This window comes from Crinia signifera, chromosome 6 (genome assembly GCF_055691185.1).
Source record: "Crinia signifera chromosome 6, ASM5569118v1, whole genome shotgun sequence".
Classification (NCBI taxonomy): domain Eukaryota; kingdom Metazoa; phylum Chordata; class Amphibia; order Anura; family Myobatrachidae; genus Crinia; species Crinia signifera.
The window spans coordinates 246,838,538-246,865,468 of record NC_139222.1 but is presented as its reverse complement, the minus strand read 5'-3'; the positions used below and the strand labels follow the sequence as shown (position 1 = coordinate 246,865,468).

Genomic DNA, 26,931 nt, shown 5'->3' with positions numbered 1-26,931 from the left:
CCAGGCTTCCCACAAACACGCTTCCACAATAGTGTCTCACCTCCTAGTGCCTCCCCTCTGCTGGGATCACTTGGAGTCGTCCAACACCTGTGACAGTCCTCACTTCCCCGGAGGGATTTCAGACTGTAAGCCCTTCCAAGATGGCGTTCGTCATCGCGGGAGGTCCTTCCCCATGATCCCCTTCTGTAAGGAGCCGGTTCCGGGGCGCTCCCAGGGCCCAGGCAAACCCCAGCAATGCATTGCTGGGGTTATGCGCCGTGCAGTGGGTGCAGACAGCCCACCCCTGCACACAGAGCGCTAACGGGATGCGCTTCTGTCAGCCTCTGCTGCGCTCTCAGCGAGCTGCGCTTCTGTCAGAAGCCGCACACTGGACAAAAACCTGCACTAACACTACAGTTAATAAAATAATAAATGTCAAACTAACTAGTGAAAAACCAGAATCAGCAGCCCGTCAGCCAAGCACCCACTCCTGTGGTCACCTAAAACAAACTGGAGCATGCTGGGATGCAGAAGGGGAGGAGCCTGCAGCCAGAGGAAAAGCTTCAGCTATAGGTGCCTTGGCTCCTGAGGACCCTCCTACATCCCAAGGTTAGCTGTGTCAACGGACTGGACGAAAGAGAAACACCTGTTTTTGGAAGATAGCCACAAATATTTGATACATCCCAAACGCAAGAAAAAGTGGTTCGCAGAAGGTATCTCCAATACCTGCTGCAATCCCTCCATTACCGTTGGTAGCTGCATCCCTCATAGGTTTCTATAAGGGATGATATGCTGCCTTATTTACCAATATAGGGGATGAAAATTATTGGCAAGGTTTGCAGCAGGTATCTTAGATACCAATCTCTCTATTGTCACTGGCAGCTGCATCCCCCATAGGTTACTATTCGGTATGCAATATTGCCCGATGTAACAATAGCGAGAATGCAAAGGATTCCCAATATCGGCCCCTGTTGTAACCTATGGGCTACAGTTCACAGGATGTAGTTCCGCTAGGGTTCCCCAGGAAGCCTCCACCAGAAATGGCCCCTGTGCATGGTGGTCGCAATGAACAGGCATGCTCAGACGAAAGAAAGAAAGAAAGAAAGAAAGAAAGAAAGAAAGAAAGAAAGAAAGAAAAAAAAAAAAAAGAAAAAAGCAAGACCGTAAAAGAAAAAAAAGAAAAAGAAAACAAAGCAAAACAAAGAATGAAAGAAAGAAAAACGCAAAAGAAAGAAAAACGCAAAAGAAAAAAGCAAGACCGTAAAAGGAAAAAGTAAAAGAAAGAAAAAAGCAAGACCGTAAAAAAAAAGAAAAAAGAAAAGAAAAGAAAAAAAGCAAGACAGTAAAAGAAAAAGTAAAAGAAAGAAAAAAGCAAGACAGTAAAAGAAAAAGTAAAAGAAAGAAAAAAGACAGTAAAAGTAAAAGAAAGAAAAAAGCAAGACCGTAAAAGAAAAAAGTAAAAGAAAGAAAAAAGCAAGACCGTAAAAGAAAAAAGTAAAAGAAAGAAAAAAGCAAGACCGTAAAAGAAAAAAGTAAAAGAAAGAAAAAAGCAAGACCGTAAAAGAAAAAAGTAAAAGAAAGAAAAAAGCAAGACCGTAAAAGAAAAAAGTAAAAGAAAGAAAAAAGCAAGACCGTAAAAGAAAAAAGTAAAAGAAAGAAAAAAGCAAGACCGTAAAAGAAAAAAGTAAAAGAAAGAAAAAAGCAAGACCGTAAAAGAAAAAAGTAAAAGAAAGAAAAAAGCAAGACCGTAAAAGAAAAAAGTAAAAGAAAGAAAAAAGCAAGACAGTAAAAGAAAAAAAGTAAAAGAAAAAGAAAGAAAAAGAAAAAGGAAAGAAAGAAAAAGATAGAAAAATAAAAAAAAACTGGTTTCTGGGTACTTGTGTATTTTGGCGGCGCCCCCGATGTCCGTCGTTCGACGAACAGATCGCATCGCATCGCATGCCATGCACCCGATGGCATGCGATGCGACGCGATTTTGACCCCCTATACGACCAAAAATCGTATAAGCACCCTAAAGGGTGCTTTTGAGCACCCAAATGGGTGCTTACAATGTTAAATGCACCCCCACGCCACCCCCCACTATAAACGTGAACCCGAAGCGTGGCGAGCGCAGCGAGCCCGCGAGGGGCGGCGGTACGCGTCCTACGACCTTTTCATACCCCCACTATCCACGTCGGCGTGGAGTTGAGAATAGAATAGTGTGGCGAGCGCAGCGAGCCAGCGAGCCACCGAGCCCGAAGCGTGGCGAGCGCAGCGAGCCCCGCGAGGGGACGCGGATACCTTCACAGTTATACGCGTCCCCTCGCGGGCTTCACAGGTGTCCGTGGCGACGCGGACACCTGTGAAGCCCGCGAGGGGACGCATTTACCTGTGAAGGTATCCGCTGCGCTCGCCACGCTTCGGGCTCGGTGGCTCGCTGCGCTCGCCACACTATTCTATTCTCAACTCCACGCCGACGTGGATAGTGGGGGTATGAAAAGGTCGTAGGACGCGTACCGCCGCCCCTCGCGGGCTCGCTGCGCTCGCCACGCTTCGGGTTCACGTTTATAGTGGGGGGTGGCGTGGGGGTGCATTTAACATTGTAAGCACCCATTTGGGTGCTTAACATTGTATAAGCACCCATTAGGGTGCTTATACAATGTTTAATCGCATCGCATCGCATCGTATGCCATGTACAATGGCATACAATTTCAAAATTGTATGCCATCGTGCACTATCGTACGATATCGCGTCGCATCGCATACCATCGTATGTGTTATGGTATGCGATGCGATGGGCGCCGCCAAAATACACAAGTACCGGTTTCTGTACTAGTTAAATTTTTTATTGAATGTATGGGTGACATTTAATAGGATGAGAGATTCAGAAAGTGAGAGACTGCAAAATCAAACTGGTTTTGCAGTGTAAATGATTGCTGCTCTAAAAAAACTGGAGGAGACTTCCTACCAAATCTCTCACTTTCTGAATCTCTCATCCTATTAAATGTCACCCTATATTTCAATCAAAGTAATTTCATGGTGCACTTTCTAACCACTGCCATATTCTCCTTTGTCCTCTGTAGTCTAGGGGCATATTCAGTTAACCGCAGGTGACGGGTTTGTTGCAGTGCCAGCAGCTATTCAGTTGCTCTGAGTTTCTGTTTGAATTTTCCTGGGGTCAGAAAAGAAATCCAAGTAGGTCTTACCCTTACCGCAGACAGCGTGTAAACTCATAGCCCATTTGGGTTTTAAAGCTCAACGCTATCCTAATGCAGTAAGCATGGGTCTAATTAAATATGTCCCACATAATCCTTTGCACCATGAATGTATGTTATTTAGGTGTTTGTATCTTGTTTATTGCATGGGCTGGAAAGTGGGTATTGGTGGCAGTATGGGCTGGGGGAAGGGGTAGATTGAAGTGAGGGGTAGATTGGGTGCCGAGAAGCCTTACACCGGCCCTGTGGCCATGAAACGTAATACTTCCCCTGGTTAATCCATTAACAGTAGTGAGAAGCGATTTCAAATGACATGCCTTAAACCTGTATCCTACTTTCTCCATACCTTGGTGTAGAGGTTAAGTCCCACGGCAGTGGCCAGAGCAGTACTAGTAGCTGTCAAATATGCAACTCCAATCTGACTGCAAGGAAAGGAGAACGCAAACATTTTATAAGTATCCTAGTCGTGCACATACACTATGCATAGGTGCATCACAGTTGTGACAGACTTCACGAAATAGAGAACTAGAATACAGGCGCACAACTGAGACACATAAAAGACATACTAATTACAAAAAAAGCAAATATAATTTGATGCGGTTATTAAACTAGAATATTGCTATATAATGATCTATGACATACATGTAAAACCAGCAGAGAGCGGTATAAACTGTACAGAAATGAATGGTCTATGCAGGTGCTCATCTGAATGAGGTCACCTTGTACCAGTAAGCTGCCATACACAATTTTGGCAACATGTACTTTAAGAACCCTAAAGATATAAAAGCAGAAGGTAATTTAAAATTGCTAATTATTCCCATTTTTTATACTATTATTAAAGTTTGATACTAGGCCTAATACAGACCTGATCAGAGGACAAATTTGTTCTCAAAATGGAAAACACACATACAAGTGAAGCAAAAAAAACCCCAAAAATATGAGAGTGTATCGGATCCTTAAGCCCTGTATACACTATCGGCACTGTGGCTATAGGGCCTTATTCTGGTTCACTCTCAGAGGCAAATTCCTTCTCAAATGGACAAAACCATGTGCACTGCAGGTGGGGCAGATGTAACATTTGCTTCACCTGCACCTGGACGTTTTCTCTCTTTATCACCCTTGCATTTATCTCTTGTTAAGGCTTAATACATCTGCCCCATTGTGTTTTGAGTGGCTTTCAGCTCAAAATCGCAGAGTGTGTATGGGCCTTAAGGAATCAGAAGCTGCATTTGGTACCTTGAGCCCTGGCTATGTAGAGCTTTGAAAGTCAGTAAGACTTTTAATGTACCCCTAGCTTTCTTATAGGAACTGAGGCTTTGACCTACCAATTTTATTTTTGATATCGTGTTGAGTTTAGATCGACCAGTCGGGTGAGACACCACCCCACCCGCCTCTCCTTCCCCCTCCCCTTCTTTCTCTTCTTTTGTCCCTAATCTCTATCCTCTCCACTTCTCCTATTATTCCTCTCCTCCCTCAACTCCATACATATTTTCTTATTCTAATTCCCTTTAGATTTCCTGTAGATATTTCCTTTCCAATAAATTTCCCATATTCTCTTAGGCTATCATGTTATTTCCTTTAGATATCCCCCCCTGTGGTCTTTCCTTTCTTTATTCTTATAATAATGTTAAAATATAGTGATGCCTTTATATTTGGTTTCTGATTATATTTCAAACGGTTATTGATCCTCTGCACAGGATCTTCATAATGCTTACTGTTTTTGTCTTTTCTGTATTTTGGTACATCACTAATAAAATTTATATCTAAAAAAAAAAAAAGAAAGTCAGTAAGACTGTCTTGAAAACTGCCATCTTACAGGCAGCCAGTGGAGGGAGTAGAGAATGGGGGTTACGTGGCTGTAATGAGGCTGGTTGGTTAATAGCATTTTGCACTAGCTGTAATACTTTTGCTGAGGGACCCAAAGTTCTTGATTCTTACTATGTTCCTCAGATGAAAAATAAGATGAGGGTTAGATCTATACCCAGAGTGTTTCTGATGTCAGATTGGTGTAGGAGGATTATAAATAATATGAAAAGGAAGGACCTACATTACTTGTCCTGATGGATTTTAGAGAAAGGAAACAATTGGTGTAAGCAGGGGCAAACACATGGTTTTTACTGGGGATGGAGAGATTTATATTTTATATAGTCTTCTGTTTTTTTTTTTTTTTTAATATCCTGCATTTTGAGCAACACACACGCGACAAACATACCCTCCCAACTGTACCTTTTTGGCAGGTACAGTACCGTTTTTTATGGCCTGTACTGGCCAATAAGGGCTCAGTACCGGTTTTCTGGGTCTCCAGCTATCTGGAGTATAGGAAAGAGGGTGTGACCGCGCCCCCTTTCCAAATCTGTACTGGTTTTTGCCCTTCAGATGTTGAAGAATATGGATAAAACAAATCTGAGACCGTTAAAAGATACAATAGACAGAGAGCTTACCCAGGTGTGATGGGAGAGGCTGCATTCCGGTTTGTGTAGTTTACAAGCGCATTAAATGACTGATTAACCCACTGCCAAAACACTACCGCGGGAACCGTCCTGTTTAAATTTTCAACAAATGAAAGAAAATAATAATAATTAATGATTTTTTATGAAACTAGTTGATTACACAAAGCAGGGAAACAACATTTGAGCTTTTTCTTTTAAAAAAATAAATAAAAACATAATTTATAGTAGAAAAAGTAATGAGGACTTTGGTGGGAAAAAAAAAAAACATATTAAAAAAGGCACAAACAAAATACGACTAAAACATGGAATAAGTGGAGCTACCCCTGTCCAACCGAGACAGGGGTATATCAAATGTAGAAGTCAGGATAACGAAGGGCCTTATTTTGGTTCATTCTTTCTGACAAAATCCTTCTTAGATGGACAAAACCATGTGCACTGCAGGGGGGGCAGATGTAACATGTGCAGAGAGAATTAGATTTGGGTGAGTAATTTTGTTTCTGTGCAGGGAAAATACACCTGCTTTATTTTTACACTGCAATATAGATCTCACTTTGAAGTAAAACCCCACCCAAATCTAATTCTCTCTGCACATGTTACATCTGCCCCACCTGCAGTGCACATGGTTTTGTCCATCTAAGAAGGATTTTGTCAGAAAGAATGGACTAGAATAACCCCCTAAAATTGGACACAACTTAATCCTGTTTTAAATGCTGGCAGACACTAGTCAGACGGCATGTCCAAACTATGGCCCTCCAGCTGTTGTGAAACCACAAGTCCCATCATGCCTTGCCACAGTTTCGCTATTAGGGAATGCTAAAATGATGGCAAGGCATGCTGGGATGTGTAGTTACACAACAGCTGAAGGACCACAGTTTGGACATGCCTCCACTAGATGATGCTCCGCAGAGTCGCAGAGTGATTAAAGGGTTGCTCTGTCCTGCTGCGCACAGCGGACGCTGCTGACATTACCGTGATGTTGTTTTGTCATTTTGACGGGCTGGTAACTAATCTTTAAAAGTACATTCATTGATAGGTTTCATTATTTATCATTTTAAATGCAGTCACTTTACTGATGCAAATAATATTTATTACACATCTCAATCTATAATGGTTCTCATCCACTTCAGTTGCATGTTTACCAAGAACAGGAGGTTTTGCCTGGGCAATAATTAACAGATCTGTGAGACCAGGTCCATACACAGGCACCTGTCTAGACAGACAGCTGTGTATGCACTAAGGGTTCACGTGGGATCTAGAACCTAAACCATTTCCCTGCCAATCTCCCCGTGTTTGTTAAAGTTTCTTTCCACATTTCAAAAACAAAATATGTAGGTTTGTCTGTGCAATAGAGAATTTATGGGGGAATTCAATCTGTGCCACTATTTCCGCCGGCAAAAATAGCGTCACTCGACTATTCAAGGCTGCCGTTACCAACAGCATTGAATTGAAGGCAATCAGATCCGACTTTTTTTCTTTAAAGTCGGATCTCTTTTGATGGAAACTGCTGCGTATTTTCGAATTCACAGCCTTTTCTTCAACAATCTGTGGCCATTTTTGCCGATCCACGGACTTTCTGACACTCGGAACACTGAATTCCGACTGTTGAGTTAATGTCGGATCAGGGAAAAAGCCCGGGATTCCGACTGTTGGGACATTCCGACGGTCCTAATCCCGGAATGAATGGCGGAGGGAGAGGGCGGCAGTCATTATGTCAACATCCAGAATGTCAACATGGTCAAATTGTCAACAGTTCATTTTACATTACCAATCAGGACTACAATCATCAGAAAATGCTATGGTCACATGCACAATGTTAACATTCTATGTCAGCGACAATCAAACCATGTCAACTTTTGTACCCCCCCAGATCTTACAGCTGGTTAATAAGGGGACATACTGTATCTTGTACTTCCAGGATGACTCCTGCAGAGAAGTTAGTGTAGCTCTCCCAACAAAAGTTAACCCTTTGCCACAACAAATGTAACCCTTCAAATGCCAACATCTGTGAGATGTGCAAAATAACTGCTTAAAATGCCAGCGTCAGCTCACATTTGTTATATAAATTCAAATAAAAAATGTTGTGTAAAAAAAAATAACAAAGATTATATTTCCTATATAAAGCAACATTACAGGTCATTATGATGAAAAGGAATGTTTGATTGGCAATATTCACACCTATTTGAACAAATTCACTTGGCACACAAAGGGTTAATGCCCCCGCAATCCCTCACTTTTAGTCACGTTTTAATGCAACAGCCAAAACAAGCAAATACTCTTGATTTACCTCATTAATAAATAATACATTACACCCTTTTCCCCTTAGAAATAAGACTGGGCTTCCTTACAATTGCTGAAATATTCTCAGTACATTCCTGAAATGTCCTGGACAGACTCAGGACAAAAAAAAAAATGTAGCAACGAGGCCAAATATTTTTTTTATTTTTATTATTATATATTTCTTTAAAGGCAATACCAGATAACCGTGGAGAAATATTATACTGGCACACATATACCATTTCACAACTATAAAGTATAAGCATAATAATTAACATGTCAGGACAAAGTAAACCAGAGAAATTCTTCCGAATGTTATGGATATTGGTCTTGTTAGTGAACAACCCAAAGGACAGACGAAGTAACTAGAGCAGTGGTAGCCAACCCTAGCCCTCGAGAGCTACCAACAGTTCACATTTTCCAGACAACCTAGCTGCTGCACAGCTGCAATCATTAATCACTGACACATTTTAAAAGATACACAGATGGAGCTAATTAGCTCACTTCTGTGAGGAGACCTGCAAAACATGCACTGTTTGTAGCTCTTGAGGACTAGGGTTGGCTACCCCAGATCTAGAGCTCGTGGGGAGAGCGGAAATGAAAGTGTAGTCTTCATTCACTAGGACATATCCTGTTAACATTGAACATTACTGCTGCTGCCACCGTCCAAGGCTGGTGTGCGTCTCTAGAAGATCAACGTCTATAAAGGGTGAAGTATAACTCACAGACAATGTCTAGGTCAACAGTCATTAGGTTGAAGGCGAAAGGTCAACATTCACAAGGTCGACATGAGCTGTATACACTTTTATTGGTGTCAATGTTGACACTTGAGCATGTGGACCACAATGGTATCTTAAAATAAATTTATATTCATGTTTGGATGAAATAAAGAACACCCGCTTGACCAAAATTGCTAGAGTTGTGGTGGTTCCAGCTTGGGATAATTCACGCCCACATGCACTGAAACTGGTCCTTGTCCCCACTTGCCAATCATTGTCAGGGCCGTATAAACAGCTTGTTAGGCCAGCCTCTTTAGCGCTTGTAGCACCGATCTGAACGGATGTGCTGTAAGCATTATCCCAAAGGGAGTTTCCATTTTGAAACTTTGTGGTAACCAAATTCATCACTCATAAAGATCTATAAACAATACCCAGATGTTATAGCATTCAGGGCTATGAGCTGGGTATAATTCAGTAATAAAACAAAGATCACAGCAGGATTTAAACATACCTGTAAAACTGTAACATGCAGCCAGTAATTGCCATTCCTCCTGGGACCTGGAAGGACATTCTGCCGATCAGATTCATCTTGTCGCCGGTGTCAGGGTGGAAAGCTGAATCGTACAGTTTCTTGGCATAGTGCAGCTGCTCAACGCTGGTACCTGGTGGAGCGCCACCTGCTCTAAACACAGAACACACAGTCTTAGCTGGCCTTCCAGAATAACACATCTACACATATTAGATATTGGATAAGCGAACCAGGGGGAGGGGATCACATGTATATGATGTATATCATGTGATCCCATTCACCGCACCGGATACGATAAATCCTTAATGCAACGGTGACAATCTCTGGATACGACGTTGGATGCACAGGACCGCGCATCAGATCAGAATTGTGAGCAAATTACATAAGATTTTACGGGAATTGTTTCCTAGAACGGCCACAATCGCGGGCATCGTGTACCTTAAAGTTAAGGTACACGATGCCCGCGATGGACCCGATTTCCTTTGAAATCAGGTCCATTTTGCCGGCAAAGGCAAAATCGGGGGCATCGCGTCGGTCGCGGCCATTAACATGGCCCCCCGACGCGATGCCCGCGATTTTGCCATAGGCTTCAATGTTAAAATATTTTTTAACATTGAAATCGGGAGCATCGCGTCGGTCTTGTGAGATTATAATGATTGATTAAGACCATCTCACATAGGAAACAATGTGAAATGGGCCAATATGACCCATTTCACATTGTATATGGCCCCGTCGTCACCCCACAATTGACGCCAACCCGAAGCGTGGCGAGCGCAGCGAGCCCGCGAGGGGGGGCGGTGCGCGTCCTCCAACCTTTTCATACCCCTACTATCCACGTCGGCGTGGAGTTTACAATATAAAGTGTGGCGAGCACAGCGAGCCCCGCGAGGGGACGCGGACACCTGTGAAGTTATACGCGTCCCCTCGCGGGGCTCGCCACGCTTCGGGCTCGGTGGCTCGCTGCCACCCATACATACATCTAAATTGTGTGGAAAAGGAACAAATTGTATTAGTGTATGGCCACCTTAAATCTACTTGATGGTCAGCAATTTGGTGGAGAAGGACCATGATTGAACTTGAGAGCGTGGTTTGTTTAGAATAAAGACTTGCAATCCTGCGCTAATCTTTGTGCATTGTTTTATTCTTCTGCTTCAATAAGTCATGTACGCACATGAGTATGAATAATCTGTAGTTTATTAAAATAACAGATAGTGATATAAGGCAGCCACCTCCATAACTAAAAATAATCCTATATCAAACATGTATGAAATAAATAAAGAAAAATACATAAATTCAATAGTAAATATAGAATTAAAAAAAATGACTGCTGGAATGATCACAGTAATATAGACAACTATGAAATATAGAGCTGATTTGTGAATTTGATTCAATGTCCACAATTTTAGATCCACTTAGTAACACTGAGGATTCCTAGAGCATTCGTGTAGTCGCTGAGATGAAAAATCCCTGCATTTCTGAAGGACTGCATTAAAACCACAAAAAAAAAAACTCAGGAACATCATGTGGCCTCAACTCACCTTTGCAATGAAAACACCTGGACCAGGCCCACCACCCCTACAGCTGAGAACACCAGGACGACCCCCAGCCCTACCCCTCATGGTGAGCATGGAGCTGTGAGGGGAAGCACCAGGGACAGCCTATGTAGCAACACTTCCCCCATACTTGAATGTGCTCCCCACTTTCTTACCTTTCACATTGCATTGTGGAGCCAGTTTATTACGGGGTTGGTGCCTTTCACACTAAATCCGGTTCACCCATAGAAAACAGTGTGATGTCATTTGTAATGGACTTTTATGGACACATTTGTATTATAGCTAAAAAAAATAAACCTGTTTGTTGATGTTTATGTACTGGACCAATTACAAGTGTTTTTATATATTTCAAGAATCCTTTACAGTGCCAGTGATTTGTCTGGCAATGTCTTCTTCCCCTCTAAGCATCTCCCTCACCTCCTCATCCATGTTGCCATAACTGTATTGTCTGTAGTGTAGAAATATGCCAGCAATGCTTCTCCACTACTTCCAATGCTATTTCTCTTGTTTCCTGATTCAGGATTGTGTCATCAGGCAGGGAGACAGCCTATCACCTTCTGTGGCACAGTCATGTGTTCAAAATACTGGGTCTGAGGCTTTCACACTGCCAAATGGATTGGCTTCACATCGTGTAGGATCCTTCTTTTAACACTGTTTGAATTACTGGGTTTTTTGACCCGGTATGGAGCTTTCATACTGGACCTAGAACCAGGTTGACACGATTAAAAAAAAAAATAAATAAATCGGCAATATACCGTGTTATAGATGCGGTGTGAAAGGGGTAGGACGATGTTTGAAAAATGTCATGCAGGAGCTGATTGATTGGTTGGTTGTTTATCACTTTTGAAGCTTCATGCATCTCGCCCACAATTGGCAGTAAGGTTGTCTAACTCCAGTTTCTAGCATATACTAGCGCCTGACATTTTAAAGTAGCTTGGTTTGTTTCTATGAAAACTATGCCAATATTAACCCTCCTGTCAATCAAAGTGGGTTATAGAACTTATAACACACCCCTGTCCTTAAAAACTTTGAAGGGCAATACAAACAAAATCTCTGTGAAATTACCTGCACGCGTCCACAAGCACTTTTGCTCGGTCTAGTTCTTCCTCTGATACGATTGCAGTCCTGGGATCGGTAATATTGAAGAAGTGCTTCAGCCTGCCTGTGAACGTACTCTGATCCCATCTTGGGGCGTCAATATTAAAATTGGACATCTCAACCTTCATATTTACCATCCTTGAGAAACAGAAATGAAACGAGAGGGTTATGAAATCAGAACATTAGTGTTCATTCTAGCACCTTTCAAAACCCATGCAGTTCCTTTTACCTGCCTGGGGTGTCACTGTGTGCTTTGGTGCTTCTACTACAGTCTGGTCTGTATTAAGATAAAGGCCACAATGTGATAGAGACATCACAGCAGAGAGTGAACACCCAGACAGGAAAGAGGAACTACATGGGTTTTAAAAGGTGCAGGGTGCTAGAATGACCATTAGAACATAAATATATTTCTTTCAACCAGCTTCCAGTTAATTCTCAGAAAAAGTCTGTCTCACCAACAATATACTGGAAAGAGCACCCGGTCCAGGGCTATTTATTACTGAGTGCTGCTGCTTCTGCATGCAGAATATTGGCCTCCTGGTCAGGGAGCTCCCTCTAAGGGCACCGGGACCTTATATCTGTATGTGAATGCCACCATATATACATAAGATGCGGAGTAGCCGGCTATCGCGGGTACTAGACACCTGGGGAAAATAGTACAAATCATGATGCGGCACTCAAAGGCGATTAGAAAATAATAAAATGGATACCGCTGTATCACCGTTTCAGAAATAAATTCTTAAAATTGTGTAATAGGCACTCTTGTATATAATGTTCAGCCACCAGGGTGCCCGCCAGGAAAGGATCATCACTGACCTCGTTAGTTGTGAATTCTTCACTGGGTTCCCTCTGATGTGAATTCTGCCAAAGATACAGCTCACAGATGAAAACACGGACACAGTGGTAACCATTTCAAATCAATGTTCTTATGAAGGATAATAACCAAAATGGTTACTGCTGTGTCAGTGTTATAATATGTGATGACAGACCTGTGAGTGTCACCTCATGGTATGAGCTGTAATATATATATATATATATAGACATATATATTGTGGTCACATTCTCTCATGCACCCTGGTTTTAACTAAGATTCCATAGCTTATGTTAGCCAGTTCCCTAGATGATTAGTGACAGGTGTGTTGGTAACTGCTCACCTATAAAAGCACAGTCTGCTGTGAGCTTCAGACCAGATAGCATGCCTGGAATCAGACATTGATGTGATAGCTATGTGTATTGTAGCCATTTTCAGCGATAGTGTTAGGACCTGCAGAAAAGTGGGGTCCCTTGAAGAGGGCTGCAGGCTTAAATGCATTGATCAATTCATGAACCAAATCTCCACTATTTATTATCAGTTAATTTAGTGTGTGCAGAGCCCCTACAATGTTATATATATATATATATATATATATATATATATATATATATATATATATTTTATTATTTATTTATTATGTACGGCACTCATGGCCTGGAGGTTCTTTATATTTATATATTCAGTGCTTGTTGACTATCTTCAGATTCAACAAATATGCACACCCACCGACGAGCCAATGTATGCATGGGTGTGATTCTATGTGCATAGACACAGTCCCCAAGCACTGAAACATTATAAAGAACCTCCAGTAATTTGTGTACGTATTTAAAAGCCCCAAGTGCCACACATGTGATTGCTTGTATTTTATTTTGTGCTGGTTATTGGGAGTGCCAAAATAATGGAAAGTGTATGTGTATGTATGAAATATATATATATATATTTTTTTTTACATCTGTCTAATAACATGCAAATCATAGTTACCTGCATTCTGCATTCACTCTCTGAAATAGCCGCAATTTCCCTCTCTCCCTCATTAGTTTAGTAATCTCCCTAATTTCACCTAGACCACATTACACTGTTCGATTTTTTGGGAAGAAAGCAATGAGAGATAGATACATTTACATTGAATCATCAGCACCATTTCCCAGCACTTTACCAAGAATAGTAGTGCTTACTAACTGCTTTGGGGCTCATCTACATTTGGATATACAGTACCTCTGCAACTGCCACTGGCAATGAATTCCAGGAACAGAGCATTATGTCCTTCCTGTTATACCAACTCAGATTGACTGGCCCTGATCATGTGATCAACAGATCCCTGATGTACATTATCCTACCTCCCTAACTGAGCCAATCAGCAGCCATCACTAGCATTGGTGATTTGATTTCCATCGTATGGACAAAATAAGTTTAGCTAGACACGGGGGTCTATTTACTAAGACTTGGAAGGAGATAAAGTACCAGCCAATCAACTCCTTACTGCCTGTGCTTAAAAAGTGACAGTTATGAGCAGGTTGGCTGGTACTTTATCTCTGTCCAAGGCTTTGTAAATAGCCCCTTAAATGCATCAGTCCCTGCCCCCAGTAATGCAAATACCGCAATACGCGGGACTCCGATGAGGGGACGGGGCTAAATATGCACGATTTGCATATTTAGCCACGCCCCTTCCGCCAAAATGCCGCAAATCGCGGCAATTTACCGCTTCCGCCACCACCATGTACATGAGGGGGGAAGGGGACAGCCGGAATCCGGGAGGGGTGCCCGCCTTTCCGGGGGGCCGGGAGGGGGACCCAATTTTCAGGGTTCCTCCCGGCCATTCCGGGAGGGTTGGCAACCCTGCTGGAGAGTGGTACAATATATCCTTGCAAGTTTGGGGCAGCATTTCAGCAAATGGAGAGGAGGATTATTAGCGTTCTCAATACCAAGAAATACAGGAACGTAATTAAATCATCTTGTAATACCTTTAGGGAGGGGTCCGATTTGCTCCAAATTTATTTTGCAGCAGGACAAGGACTCCACAGATATAGCCACTGTCATTAAGAACTATCTTCAGCATAAAGAAGAACAAGGAGTCTTGGAAGTGATATGACCCCCAAAGAACTCTGATCTCAACATCTTTGAGTCTGTCTGGGATCACATAAAGAGACAGAAGGATCAGAAGATGCAGCTAAAGATCTGTGGGACTCGGGTATTCATAGGTGTTCAAATGCTGAGGTGATCGAGTATTTGGGAGTTGGGGCAATCAGACACGTTTAGGGGTGTTCGGGCGTGTTTGAGCAATCGATTGTTCAGGCGCACAGGTAGTAGGATTCCCATGCGATCGGTGGGGGATGGTGGTGTGCGGTGAGAGATATGGGGGGGGGGGATGACGAGCACACACGTACAGGTCAGTGGCATGCACATCAATCTTCCTGGGGATCCCATGTCAGCAGAGCAGCTCGGCTCAGACTGGAAAATTTCCGAGCATACCACCAAAAGGGGGTTCACATTTTTCTGAAATTTTAAGATACATCTTTGTCAGAATGTACTCTTTGCACAAAACCGTTTGTCCAGGACTGACGGGGAGTTCAAGTGAAATATTAAGACAAATCTTCTCTTTTACACATCTTTTTACTTTGCAACATTTTTCCACAGCTGCTGAAAACTTTTGCACAGTTTGTTCATTTTTAAAAAGCACTGTGACCAAAGAGATTGTTTACAGTAGGTCACCTAAGGTAATCTGAAACAAAGGTACAGCGCAATCTGTTTTGCTAAATGATTTACAGCGTTTAGCAAAGAATGGATGTGTCAGACTAATAGTGTGCAATCATTAGCCAAAGAAAATGCTTAAAGTGTTGTTACTTGTGTATTAGCACGGCGCCCGTTACGCAGTTAGCGTAGCGGTGCTGTCAGAATCAGTGTAGTGTTCGCGCCCCAGCGCAAGCTGCATAGTCAGTGTAGGGTAGTGTTCCCGCCTGGTCGCACCTAGCCGGAGCTTACGTAGTTAGCGTAGTCAGTCAGGCGTCCCTGTTAGTATCAGCGTTGTGTTCCCGCCCGTTCTCGGCCAGCCGGAGCTTACGTGGTTAGCGTAGTCAGTCAGCGTTTATTACATTGACCATTTAAAGCTGGCTGACATGACAGGTGTGAATGTGTTCCTGAAACATCCCCACTATCTACGCCAGCCCGAAGCGTGGCGAACGCAGGGAGCCCCCCCGCGAGGGGACACGTTACGCGTCCTCCCTACCCCCACTATCCACGACGGTGTGGAGTTGATTTTATAAAGTGCAGCGAGCCACCGAGCCCGAAGTGTGGCGAGCAGACGCGGATTACTTTACATGTGTTCCATGTCCCCAGCGAGCCACCGAGCCCGAAGCGTGGCGAGCACAGTGAGCCCAGCGAGGGGACGCGGATTACTTTACATGTGTTCCGTGTCCCCTGACCACGCTTCGGGCTCGGTGGCTCACTGCGCTCGCCACACTTTATAAAATCAATTCCACGCCGACGTGGATAGAGGGGGTATGAACAGGTTGGGAGGACGCGTAACGCGTGCGCTCGCCACACTTCGGGCTGGCATGGATAGTGGGGGTTTGAAATGGAGGCATTTGCCAGATTAATCCCAAACCGATGGACATTAAGTGAATTTCGCAGTTCAGGTGCTGTGTCCATAAAGCGGTGTCCTTTCTCAGTACTAAGTATTTAAACACACCAGGTATAATTAGTACACGAGACTTGGTATAAATTTGCACGCCGCAGGGAGCCGGCGGCAGGCAAGGAGATGGAAGCCTACCTGCCTACGCCAGAGTCTGTGTGGGGGGTAGGAGGGCTACCGGAGACACAGGCAGCACAAGCTGCCCCCCCCCGGAGACCTGGCAGGGGCGCTGTGTACGCTGACTACGCATGGCTGCCGCGGAGTCACTACCCTGACTACGCTAGGCAGCTGTTGGGCTACGCTGACAACGTAGCTTAGCCTACGCTGTAAATGTAGCGTAGCCGGGCGCCGTGATATTACACAAGTACCAATGTTTTTTTCCCAGATAGGAAGGCACATGAAGGAGTCATCACAGTTCCCACCATCTGTAGGATTCACAGCGATGGAATGAACTTGGGGCCAGGAAAGCTGCTTAATTTCCCAGCTCCCAATGTTACTTACCATCCTGCACCAGATACACCCACAATTATTATGCGGGAACATTGGGTCACCAGCTGTTTAATATTTATGTTTTCTCAGCATTACTGAGCGCTCAATGGTGACATGCAGAAAATGCAATACACTGCCGCAGTACCGAATGATTAATGGAGAGACTGTAGTAGAACTTTGAACTGGCACCATAGGGCAAGAGGTCTCTTACAGTATGCACCCAACAGACTGCCAATATCAAAGGATAGTCATATCCCAATATAGGGGGTTATTTAGACATGATGGATGCTGTGCGATTTTGCAGAGACCTAGGATCGGATAGCTGCAAGGGGGAACAGTTTGCAAAAATTTCACCAATCGTCATAACAACTGCCAATCCATTTGCAACTCACTCACTATCAAATTATTTTTCCACGTTTTGCAGTCTGTGCGTAGCCCTGACCCTTCCACAACTCTGTTGAGAAAATGCTGAATTTTGTCATTCTTTGGCATTGCTCACGTGTACTGCAATCAGTGTGCGTGTACAGACATTCGATAATCAATCGCCGTTCAAATTCTCACAACAGCAATCAGGTATGAATACCCCCGTCATAACTTAATATAGTCATATTGCATAAACAGAAATCATTAACAAAAGAACCACCTTTGTATATTAAATATAAAAGCTAATAAAAAAGATTCATTTTGTTCTAATCTGTCAGATACAGCTACATTTCTAAAAGGATTTATTTATAAATAAGAAAAATATGCCAGTGCACTTTTTAAGTTAATAAATAATAATAATAATAATAACAACAATAAATGTCACTACACAAAGAATGATGAGTTTTCTAATAAAAAAACTACTGCTATTCATTAATAATATAATGCTATTAATTAATATAAAATGACAAGGCCTTTAACCCTTATTTTACGCTATGTGCTAACAGAACAGACAGTCTTATGAGAAAACTTTACTCTAAATATTTAATATACAATAAATATTAACCAGATCATCTTAATTGGCTAGGAATACTTGCATATACTGTACTAGGAATTAGTATATGCAGCAGCCAGCAATCCAAACATATCCTAACTTTACGATTGTTATTTATGTATCACTAGAATATTGCATTGCATTTTAATGCAATTCATTTAACATTCTTTATAATTATACCATCATATTCACCTGCAACATAAGCAAAACTGCAAGAAGCGATATAATGTGAATTATAGAATTTACAAGGGGTTTATAGCATTGCTATAGTAGAGCCTGACCACAAGTCTTCCAGGTGCTATATCTACCTGCAGCCCAGCTCCAGCTGTACAGTAACTCACCATGCAGCGCAAGCTCATTGCCTCATTCACTTTCACTCACTTCAGCGCTTCCGTCCACGCTAGCTACTTAGAGCGTGATCACCAATCACAAGCCAGAAGCTACTCGCCGTGACCAATGAAACCCAAGAACTGCGTTCCGCCCACGTATAGGGCAGCCGAGGTTTACACAATTTCGCACATGCGCAGAGCTTGGACGGATAGCAACGGGCGTCTCGTAGAGGAACGCCCATTAGGCGTACAGCGTCACCAGCAGCAGCGGCTTGGGTGACGTAGTTGCCCCTGGTAACCTGGAGAGAGTCGCCGCGTAAAGGATGGTGAGTGGGGCCGGTGCGCTAGTGATGCCGCGGGGAGGCCAGTAACGTTAGGCGGGCGGCGGTGCTGGGCGTGCTGGTAGTGAAAGGGCATGGAGTGGCTGTGCCAGGGGGGATTGCGGCTATGGATGAGCGAGCTCCTCCGTTGCTGGGACGCCATGATGCTGAGGAGGGAAGGTGGGGGGCTCATCCTGGGTGACTCATAGGAAGGAGATGCCATGGGGATTACAGACAGCCGTGCTGGGGATATCCCTTCCCTACCAGCTTGCTGTGCCGATGTGGGCATCGGCATGCTCTGCCGATAGAGGATGTGCTGGGATTTGTAGTGCCACATCTAGATATCATGGCCACTAGTATCATTATATAATCCTTTGGGCCTTGTAGATTAATACCTAGCACACCATAGTTCCAGGGGCTGCCCATGGATAACCTGACCTTTGGCGGCGGCATTGGCCACTATTTAAGGGGTCGCCAGCTAAAATCTTGCTGTGGGCAACATGTTGTTTAGGGCCGGCTCTCCATTTGGCTATTACCCTGTTCATATATATATATTTTTTTCCCCTTTCGTTTATTTGTCACGGTGGTCCAACCGTATTGCCACCAGTTTCAGGTCTCACCATATGGGTTTTATCAATGAACATTGGTTTATTTGCATCATTGCAATCTCCCGAGCCATCTTGTGTAACTAGACTTGTGCTGTGATAATATAACAACTCCGCTTGGTACTTGTGTAGTATCTGGGCGCCCGATTTAGAAATCTAGTCGGATCGGGCACATCGCATCGCATGCGACCAAATCTGATGCGATGCGATGGACCCGATTTTTCCATAGGACTTAATGTTAAAATGGTCTGAGTCCATTTTAACATAGAATTCAATGGGAAAAAGGGGTCCTTTTCATACCCCTACTATCCAAGTGGGCATGGAGTTGGATATAAACCTGTAGCGAGCCACCGAGCCCGAAGCGTGGCGAGCGAACGGTATTCTGTGTCCCCTCGCGGGGCTCGCTACGCTCGCCATGCTTCGGGCTCGGTGGCTCGCTACGCTCGCCACAGGTTTATATCCAACTCCATGCCCACTTGGATAGTAGGGGTATGAAAAGGACCCCTTTTTCCCATTGAATTCCATGTTAAAATGGACTCAGTCCATTTTAACATTGAATCCTATGGAAAAATCGGGTCATCGCATCGCATGCGATATGGTCGTATGCGATGCGATATTGCATTGCATCTGATTATATGCCTTAACTTAAGGCATACAATCAAAAAATCGGGCGCCCAGATACTACATAAGTACCCTCCGCTTTTCCAAGGCAAAACACAACAGTCACTTAATATCAGCATTGTATATCTTTCGTAGCAGATTATTATGTCATATTATTCTCACTCTTCCCCCAAACTATGAAAAAAAAAAATATGATTTTAATTATAGTTGGTTCAGTAACACCACTATGTTCATTAGATGTTATTGTTTTAAACATGATAAAATAAATGCCTGCAGATCTTATTTCCTGCCGGTTCATAAATGTATGGGGTTCATCTCAGTATAATTGGAGTAACGCAACAAAATATGATATTGCATACTGCAGAAACAAAGAGTTTTAATGCAGATTAGAACCACTCCGCCTATTTAGCCAGAATCTTTTTATACCCTTTAGGTATTATCTCGGTATGCAGTCAGTGGGTAGACCATGGCTGGGTCGACAGTTGATAGGTTAACAGTTGATAGGTTAATCACTAATGTATGACATACCTCAGGTAGACACAAGCTTATGCAAGGTCGACAGAGTTTTTCATGATTTTTTTCAAAATAGGTTGTTTTTCATACTTTTCTATCCAAATGGGAATAAAATAGTGTGCCGAGCAAAGCGGGCCGTGTCGGTGGGGGTGAGGGGAGAGACGTGGTACAGATGTACAGTGTCCGTGTCAATGTACAATTACATAGGAGCAGATGTATTAAGCTTGGTGAAGCGATAAAGTGGAAGGTAATAATGCACCAGCCAATCAACAATTAACTGTCATTTTTAAAACATAGCTGGCTGACTGGTTCGTTCTCACCTTCTACTATATCTCTTCACCAGGCTTAATACATCTGCCCCATTGACATCCAAAAAAATCATAAAAACTCATGTCAACCTTTTGACTGTGGACCATAAACTTGTGTTGACCTAAAGGTGCGTACACGGGGGGGGGGCGATTTTATGCAAAATCGCGGGAAATATGGTTGCTGAGCGACCATATTGCCCGCAATGGGAGTGTGCACCGGCGATATATCGCCGGGTGCGCGCTCCCGTTTTTGCCCCTGTGGTGATCGCTGGTCGCAGGAACATGCTCCTACGACCAGCTGATTACCGCTGTCGGGCTCCCCCCGGCAGTTTCTTTTTCATCAGCGACCATCTCTGGTTGCTGATGAAAAGGAGAAACTGAGCAATATATTGCTCAGCTATATATGGCTGAGCAATATATCTCCCCCGTGTGTACACAGCATAAGGAATATCGACCCTTTTTTGGAGTTGACCTCGTAACTGTCATCCTTGTCACTGTAGACTAGACATTGTCTATCATCTAAACCAGGGGTGGGCAATTTTTTCAACTGGGGGGCCACTTAATACTTCCACCTTAATACTTCGAGGGCTGCACTCTAGATATAGGGGGTGCGGTCATTCATAAGGGGGTGTGTCTTTGAATGTATTGTAGCACACCATATACCCCTTTTACACTTCATGCAACACAATAGTAGGTCGCTTATACTTGCCCGTTACATTAGTAATTCTACACAACTGCCCCCATTAGTAATGCCACACATGCCCCTCACATTTTCACACACCAGCTCCCCCATTAGTACTGCCTCACACCTGCCCCTCTTTAGATATTCCAAAAACCTGCGCGCCAGCCTTGAAAAATGGCGCTGATTGCAGTCCCATGTAGTGACGGCGACTCACCCATCCTCGGCGGCATCGCTGTGGCTGTAGTGACATGCAGGCGGCTGCCAGCTCGCGTTGCTGTATGTGTGTCCATTGGTGGCTGTGTGTACACGCGGTGTAGTCCTGTGGCCTTTTCGTGCATGCGCCGGACCGCGTCTTGCACCTGCTACGCAAATAGATACAGAGAATACCGACAGTTTCCTTGGCGCTGACAGCGATTTTTCACTTATTTTCATTAGATTGGTACCCAAAATAAAGAAATATAAAAACCAAAATAGTGTATTTTCGCTTTAACAATAATCAAGGCATTAAGTCTTGCAATAGAATATGTAGACAAATAAGGCAGATTGTACATATACCAGGCGTCCCTGAAGCCTCTCCCGGTTGAGTCCAGTGTTGTCCACCCTCTGCTCCACGGCCAACGCATTTCATAACCACAATGGTTTCTTTTTTAAGACATGCCTTGACCAGTCTACAGGGTACGAGTCCCCCTTAAATATATATAAAAATTTTATTGCAAGACTTAATGCCTTGATTATTGTTAAAGCAATCATACACTATTGTGGTTTATCTATATTTTTTTTTATTTTGGGTACCAATCTAATGAAAAAATGTAAAAAAATCCATGTCAGCTCCATGGAAACTGTCGGTATTCTCTGTATCTATCTATGTTTTGTATGTAAGGTGATTCATACAACTTGACAGAATCCTAGGCAGCGACTAGCGAGGTTGACCCAAAAACCTTTCTTTTCCAATACCTGCCACGCACAAGCTGAGCATCGACTACACCATGCACACACACAGCCGCCATCGGACACACATACAGCAGCGGGCCAGTCAGGAGCTGTTCGCAGGCCACATGTGGCCCACCCCTGGTCTATACTGTAACCATAATCACAACCCTTTTTTCATCTTTAGTTCTTTGTAAGGATATTTATATGTGTATCCCTGTTATTTATATAGCGCACACATATTCCGCAGCACTTTACAGAGATTATTTGAACATTCACATCAGTCCCTGCCCCAGTGGCGCTTACAATCTATACCATTACCTACCACATGTACAAGAACATACATTAGGGTAGATTGTTCCGGGAGTCAATTAACCTACCAGTATATTTATTGGTTGTACCCGGAGGAAACACACTCAAGTATGTGGAGACAAGACAAACTCAGCAGTCATTGTTATTATTACATTTTACTTATAAGACGCCCCCCCCCCCCCCCCAAAAAAAAAAAACAACCTCTCAACGCATATATATGTATGGGGCATGGAGGGGCACTGGCATTCATCTTGCCTCCGGATGCCCGGCGAGGATCCGGTGGAGCAGGGGGACAGCCGGTGATAGCAAGGGAGAGCTGGGCGCACTACATGTAGACCCCGGCGAGGGGAGGGAGAGCAAACGGGGACCAGGCAGGAGCAGGGGAAAGCCGGGCGCACTACATGTGGACGCCCAGCAAGGAGGGAGCCAGTGGGGACCTGGCAGCAGGGGAGAGCCGGGCGCACTATGTGAATGCCCGACGAGGAAGGGGGGAGCCAGTGGTGAACCGGCAGCAGCAGGGGAGAGCCGGGCGCAGTCCATGTGGATGCCTGGCGATATGGGGGGGAGAGCCCCGGCAGGGACGAGAGCCAGCGGGAGTAATGGAGTCAGTGCCCCTTCAGGCCAGGAGCCCAGCGGCAAATGACTCCATTGCCTCCCAGAGTTCCGCCACTGATTAAAGTAATGATAAACTAAAACAGAGCTCAGCTGAGATGTAGGGAAGCAAAGGAGTTGTCATTGTGCTACTGGGGTCGGGCTGCTGTTGGAAAAGATGAAAGACTACAAGTAAGAAGAGATTCCGGTATAGACGGTTGCTAAGTAGGAGAGAGCAGTTAGGGCCATGGTGAGAATGAACTCATGACCAGTGCGGTGAGTCAGTATCACTAACGATTACACTGTCCTTGCTGCACAGACCGTGTCTAGCATTCCCTTGGATACTGTAATTCAAGTTTATTTACTAGAAAGGGGGGTTTTGGGGGTCAATCGCACAAGACTGAGATGTGAAAAGGACCCCTATACATTCATCAGTTGAAAAATCAATTTATCAACAGACGGGGTGTGCTACCCTAGGACACGGAGATTTAAGGACAAAAACAGAGAAAGAGAAGCGTGTCCTCTGGGTGGGTGCACCTTGGAGAAAATTAGAATCAACTAATAAAATTTAACCTTTATTGTAATAAATTTTAAAAGGCTGCGAAATGTCTTAAAAACATATAACATACAAGGGTGGGTGGACACACTTTAAAATAAGGTGGCAGGCAGTGGTTGCTGTTGGACTTGTAATAATAAAGTACCGGTAAATGGTTGAAGCGTAGCGTGTGAGACAGAGATAGCTTCGAACAGTGGGTTCTGCAATTATATATATGAGCACAACACCCTCTTCTGTTACGCTAAATCTCTTGACGGATTGGATTCGTAATCTCTAGTTCGAATGGATTGGATACGTGCTCCTAGATTCTACTCTGTGATTTGTTTTGCTCATGTGTCAGATGCCGTGTTTATGCTAATCACGGTCACTGGTATTCGGGATACAGATCCTGGGGATCATAAAATATACCCTCTACTTAGATGTCAGTAGGATCTGAACCTCAAGTCACAAGTTTATTAATATTCACAGTAGGTGTAGTAGCGTCTCAGTAGTATGGTCTTCGTCCTGTATATATCAGGACTCTGAGAGAGATGCTTGCTACACTGGAGATAGAAGGAACTCTATATATGGTATCCTTGTGACATTTGGTTAGAATCACCAAAATTATTAGTCTGAAACCTGGTCAGTGAGGTGTCTCCCTTAGCGCAAGTGTCCGGGAGACCTCAACCCCGGGTGGTCAGTTAAAGAATTTAAAGACGTATTTAAATGAGCAAAATTATTCAAACAAAATTATTCACAATTAAAGTGGTGCCTCTGGGGTATAGAGCTGACCTGTATAAATGACAGGAGCACTAAGACCTCCAGGGCAATCTCCACTGTGCAGAGTAAGGAAGGAACCCTGTGCAGGGTATTCCTACTGGGAGCACATAAACTGGTATGAGCCCTTATAAGGGCTATTAGGTCTCACAGTGCGCATAGATCAATCAAGTATGAAAAGTAACAAAATCAGCAACAGGAAACTGCCTGCGCACCGCTATACCCCAGAGGCACCACTTTAATTGTGAATAATTTTGTTTGAATAATTTTGCTCATTTAAATACGTCTTTAAATTCTTTAACTGACCACCCGGGGTTGAGGTCTCCCGGACACTTGCGCTAAGGGAGACACCCCACTGACCAGGTTTCAGACTAATAATTTTGGTGATTCTAACCAAATGTCACAAGGATACCATATATAGAGTTCCTTCTATCTCCAGTGTAGCAAGCATCTCTCTCAGAGTCCTGATCTATACAGGACGAAGACCATACTACTGAGACGCTACTACACCTACTGTGAATATTAATAAACTTGTGACTTGAGGTTCAGATCCTACTGACATCTAAGTAGAGGGTATATCTCATGATCCCCAGGATCTGTATTCCGAATACCAGTGACCGTGATTAGCATAAACACGGCATCTGACACATGAGCAAAACAAATCACAGAGTAGAATCTAGGAGCACGTATCCAATCCATTCGGACTAGAGATTACGAATCCAATCCGTCAAGAGATTTAGCGTAACAGAAGAGGGTGTTGTGCTCATATATATAATTGCAGAACCCACTGTTCGAAGCTATCTCTGTCTCACACGCTACGCTTCAACCATTTAAGTTTATTTACTATGCTATTTATGTGTTTTGACAATTGTGCCATAATTACTCATGTTTGTATAATCCGCCAGGACAATTCAATACGTTATAAATAACTGTTTTCTGTTTGACAAATTCTCAACTTATCCTTGTTCCATAATATTAACTAGATACACATCTACAGATTTATCTGTCCAATCCGTCTGGTGGAAACAAAAATCTGGAAATGTGTATGAGCAAATTACTATCAACATTATCTCCCAAATGCTGAAAAACAGACAAAAAAACAATTGCTTGGAAAAAAATTGTTGTATCAGATTGATTTAAACAATTTGTCTGACTGACCGTTGTCTGTTTTCCAGCGTTTCCCAAATTTTTGATCTTTGCTCCCATATATTTCCAGGTTTTTGTTCCCACCATATAGATTGGACAAATAAATCTGTAGGTGTGTATTCAGTTTAATTCCCCCTTTCACACCTAAGATGAAATTCCCGGGTGAAGCAGTTCCACCAAGGAATTTCATAAAATACACGGGTCAAGGTCTCCAACCCTGCAAATGACATGGGGCGGAGACCCGGAGTTTAAGATCCAGGGTTGACCCTTTCACACAGTGTAGTTGATGGGTCAGAGATTTGCTTTGCTGTGTGAAGGGAGTCTGACAGCACGCTGTCAAATAACCTGGCGCTTCAAATGCTGGGTTATTCGGCCGCCACTGTCTGAAAGTGGTATAAGATTCTGCCCAATCTCTCTGGTTGGAATAAATATGTGTCTATCATTTTCTAGGATCCAATAGATAAATGAGCCAGAATCTGATTGGTTGCTATAGGAAGACTCACCACTTTTCATTTTTAGAAGCTTCAGTGAATTTACCCCATAGGGCAGGCATGTCCAAACGGTGGCCCTCCAGCTGTTTTTGAAACTACAAGTCCCATCCTGCCTTGCCACAGCTTTGCTATTAGGGAATGCTAAAACTATGGCAAGGCATGCTGAGATGTGTAGTTTCACAACAGCTGGAGGGCCACAGTTTGGACATGCCTGCCATAGGGTCTAGTCAGCCTGTTTTATGCAAGTGTGTATCAGCTAATTCACAGGAGTTGGCTCTGTAATCTGCAGTACGAATGATCACTCCTTATATGGTAACCAATAGGATATGTAATTCTATAAAGCAACCGAAAGAACATACACCAAGGAAACTAGGTAGTTTCCAAACGTCAAGATTTATAATGTGGTTATAAATCTATTAGATGCAGTCAGGATGCTTGCATAGAATATACCATCACCAGCATCCAGTCTGCTGTCAGAACACTGGCCCTGGAACTGCAAGTGAGGGTGGTAAGGGAGAGGGCTAGGGTAGGTATGGAGCTCTGTCTGGATTCTCCGTATCAGGATCCCAAGGTTGGTCTTTTGATTGCCAGCATTCCCACCTCGGGATATGGTATGTATCCGAAATCTATCCATAATCCGTAAAGGTCCATACACACTGGGCGACTATGCCCAGCGTGTATGGACAGCAATGATAGCGTTCAACGCGGCGGGGAAAGTGGCTTAGTGCATACACACTAAGCAGCTTTCCCCCTGCCCGGCGCTGCCGCAAAGCTGTCTTGAAAGCCGCTCATCTGCTGGTATAACCAGCAGATAAACTGCTTTCCCGGCGATGTTGCGGGAGCGCACAGCAGCGCTCACCGCTCATCACTGGATCATACACACTGGCCGGCTTTGAGCTGAAAGCTGCTCAAACCTGCTGTTTTGAGCGACTTTCAGCTCAAAGTCGCCCAGTGTGTATGGGCCTTTAAACTAATGTCAAAATTTCATTCTGTCAGTGTCATCATTTAATCATGTTGATATTCTGGTGTTGACCTCATAAAAGTCAAAATTTTCACTGACAACAATCATATT

General features: G+C 43.6%; 2 protein-coding genes across 5 annotated transcripts in view; one reads left to right on the top strand and one right to left on the bottom strand.

The window, feature by feature from the left end:
- Positions 1-18,196, bottom strand: part of SFXN2 (sideroflexin 2) — a 40,913-nt gene extending 22,717 nt beyond the window's left edge. Inside the window, exons 1-5 of one of the 4 annotated variants that reach the window (XM_083149236.1) lie at positions 18,044-18,196; positions 11,763-11,933; positions 9,127-9,297; positions 5,614-5,712; positions 3,519-3,594 (exon numbers count right to left, since the gene is read on the bottom strand). In XM_083149236.1, coding sequence (XP_083005362.1) covers positions 3,519-3,594; positions 5,614-5,712; positions 9,127-9,297; positions 11,763-11,932 — 516 coding nt within the window. In that variant the 5' untranslated portion in view covers position 11,933; positions 18,044-18,196. The other 3 variants (XM_083149239.1, XM_083149240.1, XM_083149241.1) reach the window with 3 other exon arrangements.
- Positions 18,197-18,211: 15 nt separating this feature from the next.
- ARL3 (ARF like GTPase 3) overlaps positions 18,212-26,931 on the top strand; it is a 52,271-nt gene continuing 43,551 nt past the window's right edge. The window contains exon 1 of the mRNA XM_083149242.1: positions 18,212-18,357. Within this exon, the coding sequence (XP_083005368.1) occupies positions 18,355-18,357 (3 nt within the window). The 5' untranslated portion in view covers positions 18,212-18,354. The remainder of the gene's footprint in view (positions 18,358-26,931) is intronic.